The following is a 6822-nucleotide window of genomic DNA, read 5'->3' as shown; positions in this document are numbered from 1 at the left end:
TAGTCTTTATCTAGGGAAAGAGACTGTTCTATTGACTTATATTTTTTTCAGTTAGGCTGATGCCTTAAAATAAGACATGAAATGTCATCAGAGAAGTAAGAAGCTCTGGTTAACAGCTTATCATAACTAAGAGTGAAACACTTAAATAAAATAAAAGTATACTACATAAAAATGATGTGTGGCTTGCACAACTTGTGAGTAATTTTATGAAGCCAGGAAAAATGACCTCATGGTTAACAAACTGGCTGAATAATAATAAATATAAGTATCCCCTTTGCTACCACAGACTTTCTATGTGTGCATAGGTGAGTCACAATTCCTTCATAATTCTGTTCCTTCACAGAACCATAATAGGATAACAGCCCTGCTATGTTTTCCCAGAGATACTGTAAGCAAAAAAACATTTACAATTCTGAGGCAGTCAGATGCTAAGGTGACAAGTGCCATCTGAATCTTTCAAACAAATCAGCAAAGTTGTACATTTTCTTAAAATAAAACCTGGATCTCAGATGGGACTGAAAACACCTCTGCAAATACCAATTTATCTGCACTGTTCAACAAATGGATTTTTTTGCCTTCCTTTTGAGGACTATTTAACTCGCACGATGAGGAAAGCAGAGATTCGATCCACAACCCCGCTATGTCATTTTCTCACTTCCATCAAGTCTTCCCTCTGTGCTCGGAACCAGGGCAACTCACCTCGTACCCCTTCGGATCGGGTGCGCGTTCAGGCGCGCGGACGAGCACAGCGAGCGCGTCTGCCGAGGCGGTAGCTCTCCCAGGCTCAGCAGAGCACAGCCACCCACGGTGTTCCCACGGAGGGCTCTGCCCTCTCCTCTGACTCATCCTGCTACCTTCAGCAGGCTGTTGTTATTATGGAATAACCACCTTTCCCACAGGCACAAGGAGAAACTGCAAACTTTCAAACTTAATCCTACCCGCTGCTTTCACATAACTCTCAGCCTTTCCTGATAACTACTCTCTCTAATTTAGGAACTAAATAGAAGGGACTTAAGAGTGACAGCATCTTTCAAACAAGAAAGCACCTTCTGACACACTTCCAGAGTTGTACTTGCCAGCATGTTCAACCCAATCTATGGTTTCTTCTTCAAGAAAAAAAGTCTTTATAAAATATATTACTGCTTTTTAAGCAATTACTATAAAGTCAGTGCTAAGTTAAAACCTTTGGAAAACTGCAATGATTTTTTTTTCCATTTCAATGACATTTGTACCAAGCAAAGGAACAAATTATCTTGGCTTCCTTGGCAAGACAAAGCTTTTCTGCAATCCAGTACATCTTATAGAACTTACGACGTCCCCTCAACATTTTCTGATCTATTGGCAATCAATGTTGAGTTGTGTCATGCTGAGGCAACTTTGCACTTTGACAGCACACATCCATTTTCTTCTCTTGGTTTTGTGTGTCTGCAAGTAATAAAGGAATCTCTCAAGCACAAGGCACAGCCCAAGATCCCCTAGGAGAGATCCTTGTGGAAGGAAATCAAGTGTGTGAAAGAAAGGAGGAAACTGAATAGTCTAAATAGCTTTAAAATTTTTTTTTTTGCTATCTAGATTTCAGTATATTCTCATATAAACTTTCAATCTTTGACACAAAATAAACATCATTTGTTAAGTGCTTATTTAGTATGCAAATTCTTCATCACTTCTTAAACTCAAAAGTAACAAAGATGAGGTGTGACTTCTAATACTAGGAGATAATATTTGCCAGTGCTGAGTTTCCTATCTGTGCTCTATTGTTAATTATAATTTTGTACACTTTAAACTTGTTGGATTAAATAGCTACAAAATAAATTTACAGTGACAGTTTATGAAGCACCCTCCCTGTTACTCCAAGATATACATCAAGAGTCAAACTTTCAGGGTACCTCTGATTTTCTGCATAAATACAGACATTTCATTTTGCAGATACAATTATGCCCCTGCTTATTCGAGTACAGTGTGCAATTGGATGGGCTTGAATGTTTTGTGCCTACATTTTTAGGCCTGCCAAAAATCTGTTTCAAGTTCAAATGGTTACATGATTTAACGGGTCAATCCCTTATGGTCCGCTTGACCATAAAAATCTCCTTCTTGGAGCATCCTGGTTTCAGCTGGATGCACTAAAATGAGCAGAAAGATAAGTCCAAGGTATTCAGTAATTTTATCTCAAGATTCTGGAGGTGTTTCTATCTTCTGAATCGTCATGACCATACAGTGTTTGGCGCATTCTCAAAGTCTGCATGTTCCACTTCATGAACTGACAGTCTGCTCTCACAGAACTGGCATACGAAGGAAATTTTGAAAATCATGCTTTTCCTTTTGAAAATCATAAGGTGATAAAATAACCTGGGATTGCTACATACAAGCTGACTTGTTGCATAATTTGGAATGAAAAACAATTCCACATACATAGGTATATAAAAATATGATTACACAATTTCCATATTAAAAAACATAAGAATCTTTGAAGGCAGTTACTCTCAAAAAAATGAGTAACTCTTGAAAGTATGTCCTTGAGTATCACAATATGTCATAAGGCTGTTTATTCTTCCTTTGCATCACTCTTTTGAATGTGTGCTTGATTTGTTTCTTCTTGTTCTGCTTCCTGTTTTATTAATGCACCAGATTTTAGAAAACATTGTGACCACTGTATGTGTATCTAAGTTTATAATTTTACAGTAACAGTTTTGAGGCAGACCTGAGCAAAAATTTCTGCGTATTTTTTTTTCCTTTATTTCTCCATTTTCTTCTTTAGTGGTCTCTTGAAAAATCCAGCCTGCAGAAAAGAAAAAAAGTGATTAAGCACTGCTCAAAGCATACAGTCCATATCAGTAGTATTCATGTGCTGATTCTTACCACTATTTTAGTACTTTCAGTACAATAAAATGTCATTTAATATTTTATCACGGAAGTACCACATTGTTTTTCCTGGAACGGAAAAACTGGAGACATGTCATGAGAGCAGACAAAAAAGTACAGTTAATATACAGCAAGCAATGCTGAATCATTGTTATGCTTACATAATGTCAGAGGCTAAAATGCTTAATAATATCTGGTACTCAACTGAATAAATAATACTTTGTTTTGTACCTGTCAAATTTTTCAAGAGATTATATAAACTGTCACCTTCTAATGCAAGGATGAACTAAGTATTTAGCTTGGAGAAGAGTGCCCACTCGTGGCAATACTCACACCACAGGCCCAGCACCTCACACAAAGAGAAAACCTGGTTATCAAAAGCCACAGTCAAAGCTAACAAAAAAAAAAAAAAACTGAATAAACCCTTCGTAATACTAAAATATCTTTTTGTTTTTCTTTTCAAAACATACCGGCAATACAATTTTCAGTTGGTTAGCACTGCGTGTTACATATCAGAAAAATGCAGCGTTACTAGTTATTTTGTCATTTCTACAAGTTACACTCTACTTATTAGACAATATTACTGTCTGTGAGGTTCTACTTATCAGAACAACATGGCAGAGAATTTAAGCCTCTTTGTTGATTTTCAGGAAGACGAGAAAGTGCAGCTTACCTTCCACAAAGCAAATATAAGCAGTGCAAGAATCAAGAGCCCAGCGAAGATACTCAGGAGGATAACCCATAAGGGGACTGTACCCGGTGGGAGTTCTTTGGAAATCTTAATCATGGTCTGCAAAGTGTTCAGATGTAAGCAGTAAATTATTTGTCCTGCTAAACTATCAGCAGAGCAGCATATCTTTTGCCAGAACGCAGGGATTTTCCAAGGGAACCACTTCATTCCAAGTACAGGAAATTGTAGGAGGAAATTCAGAACATAATCTCCACCATGAAACTCTATATTTACATAATGTCTTGGACTTTGTGAGTGCATTAATTTCATGAGGGTTGGCCCTCCGATAAGTCAGTAGTCATTGTTATAAAGGATATAGGGCCAAAACCACGAGTAGTTGAAATGCATATTAGAGAGTTTCTTTAGTATATCCTTCATCACTCAATGCCTGCCTCCCTGAAAGATGGCAGTGATTAACAAGCTTCTAAACTGATTAAATTAAGTAAGTGAAAAGGATATACAGATACTAATTTCATTTTAAACCAAGTATCTGGTGTAAACTAAATTGAAATAAGGAGTATTCACATTTAAATAAACATGACCATATAGGAGTTTGAATTATTTTAGCTTAAGACATAACTTTATAGTTCAAAAAAGCATTGAAGAGCTGACCACTAAACATTCAACTCAAAACTATGTCTTAAAAAAAAGTTAATTCTGAAATTCCTTTGTTTGTAAAGGCAGGTCGTATTATCTGCAAGCCTCTCAGCTGTGTTTTCACTTCTGGATTAAACTTTAATCTATCACTTAGAAGAAATGCCTGGATACAATACCAGATTACAGTTGACCTGTGATGTTTGTATTTCCAAAAATATTTTTGCACAAGATGTAATTCACACTGAATATTACTTTGCTCTAAATTTTGAGGTTATTGACAGTAAAAACATATAGTAAGATTTTTTCTCTAAAAACGTACATTGTAATAAATAAGCTCCTGCATGTAAAAGTTATCACAGAAAAGGAATGCATTAACCACTATAAATGTCTTAGAATAAAGAGAGTAAAAGGATAAACAACAAATACAACAAAATTAAAGTCATTTCTCTTTATATCTGACACCACTACTATAATGTTGTATACTTTCTTATCTAAGAAAATGACAGGGAACTTCTGAAAAATAAAAGATAACTGTTTCAAATATATATCCTGGGTAACAAAGTGGAAAAAAATAATAAATAAAGAAATAATAAAGAAAATACAATGTGCAAAGAAAGAGTCATCTTCTAAATGATTCAGGACAAATTTCAAAATGCTATTGATTCCTTAAAAGAATTTTAATTATGTTTTTAATCTACATAGATGAAGGAAGCATTTATTCTGCAGCAGGCAGAAATACTTCAGACAGTACTTCTTCTCACCCAGGTACATTAGTGGGTAATGGGATTTTGGTATCATCACCTGACTAATTCTGACACTTCTACTGTACTATGAAATCACTTTCATTTAGAGTATGATAATACATTACAACAAGTAACAATCAGTTCACTAGTAATGAATGAAAATTAATTATACAGTAGCACAATAAATCCTATGAAGAGTAAGTCCATGAATTATCATGCTCTTACCTCCAGTTTTTGATGGTCATTTCTCAAAATCAGTGATGAGTTCTCACTCCTAAGTAATGCTTTCACAACAAGGGTTAAGCTGTGAATACTTGCCTGGAAGAAGAGAGAAATGGCTATGGTTTGTAATTATTTTGACGTAGAAAGCTTTGTAGAAATGAGAAGGGTGAATGCAAAACTTAATGCTGACATTTCAGGAGATGTTGAAATATTCGAAAGTCAGTGGAGCTGTTCATGTGTCTCACCTTCAGCACACATGTTTGCAAGATAGCAATACAGCTTTGACAGAGTAGAGAGCAGAAATTTCCAAGAAATACTAATTAATCCTGGAATATTACTTTGGCCACAGGGACAGATTTGGGCTTTCTAAAATTCTGCTGTATAACCCCTCTTGTGCTGTTATTTTCCAGACAAAAACGAAGACACAAAATGGGAACTCAGTATCAGAAATTTATTAACCGAGCAAAACAGACCACAGCCTGGTCGTTGTTGTAACCATCAGATAATGCTCGGGTGTGCTCTGAGGTGGATTCTCTCTCCTCTGCTCTTTGTGACAAAAACATCCTTTCTAGGCCTGAGAAATCTTTCCAGGCTAAAACTTATTAAAAAATCATATGCTTCTATGTACCCCTCCTTACATTTGCTGAATTAGAATTTGTGGATGTGTAAGTAACTATTAAAAAAAGGAGCATTAATGCATTAAGGAGTCTTCTTACCATGGTTTGAAATTTCTTCTAAGGTCTAAGTACTTACTTTAAGGATAATAAAATGCATGTAACTTAGTTTTGAGGAAATTTTAAAATAGCAAGAGGAATGATTTCAATTGCTAGGGGACTGTGGAGATTTAAGAAAATGAAAGGTATAATTTTAATAGACATTAGGAACATTGTCTTAAGTTTCTCAAAACCAAGAGCATTCTGAACACAAATGGCATTTACTTACTTTTATGATGGTAGGTTTCCATACTCTTAATGAAACATTCACTTGATATACATCAGATGGGACCAGGGCACAATTAATTGAGGCACAGCTGTATGCATCACAGTCCTGTTTAAAAGGCACCAGCATGAATTAATAGGAAGAGATTTTTCACATTACTAACATACAACCATGTAAACTACTAAATACACAGATCATAGACTTGCTACGACACCAATACTAAACTGACATTAGTTACTGGGGCTTTTTATGCAAAAATGACACTGCAGTATATAAAACGAGCTGAGATACTCATGCTGTGGTAGAACAGACTCGTTTTTTGCAGGCTCGCTTAGCCTTGAGGAACCTCTGTTACTGTAGGGACACAGCAAAAGGCATCAGCAGAGCTACTAAAGGAGGCTCAGCCTCTAACAGCAAGTGGTTTTCTGCCAACACAGCTATGGCTTCTCTGCAGTGTTTCTTGATCCTTTCAGATCATGGGACACCTGAATCTTTCAGGCAAAGCCAGGCATGTGTGTGAAAACCGAAGTGTCTTGACTTGCCAGTATCACTTACTAACTGGAAAGGCAGCAGAATTATGTTCAATGCTTTGGAAACATTTGCTTAGTCTAGACCTTTATCGTCTCTGTGAAGGACTGCGATAAGCATGGCAAAATACTCTTCTCATGGCATGGTTTCTTTTGGACCAGAAGCTCAACTCATACCTCTGTGCTGAGGAGGTAGTATGATGGT

The 6822-nt window shown here is 36.2% G+C and overlaps 1 protein-coding gene across 1 annotated transcript in view; it reads right to left on the bottom strand.

The window, feature by feature from the left end:
• Nucleotides 1-2731: 2731 nt before the first annotated feature.
• Nucleotides 2732-6822, bottom strand: part of ITGA1 (integrin subunit alpha 1) — a 52768-nt gene continuing 48677 nt past the window's right edge. Inside the window, exons 27-30 of the mRNA XM_086629288.1 lie at nt 6094-6198; nt 5155-5247; nt 3533-3649; nt 2732-2776 (exon numbers count right to left, since the gene is read on the bottom strand). Coding sequence (XP_086485414.1) covers nt 2732-2776; nt 3533-3649; nt 5155-5247; nt 6094-6198 — 360 coding nt within the window. The remainder of the gene's footprint in view (nt 2777-3532; nt 3650-5154; nt 5248-6093; nt 6199-6822) is intronic.

The sequence above is a fragment of the Tauraco erythrolophus genome, chromosome Z (genome assembly GCF_009769465.1).
Source record: "Tauraco erythrolophus isolate bTauEry1 chromosome Z, bTauEry1.pri, whole genome shotgun sequence".
Lineage (NCBI taxonomy): Eukaryota > Metazoa > Chordata > Aves > Musophagiformes > Musophagidae > Tauraco > Tauraco erythrolophus.
This window is presented reverse-complemented; position numbering and strand designations above follow the sequence as displayed.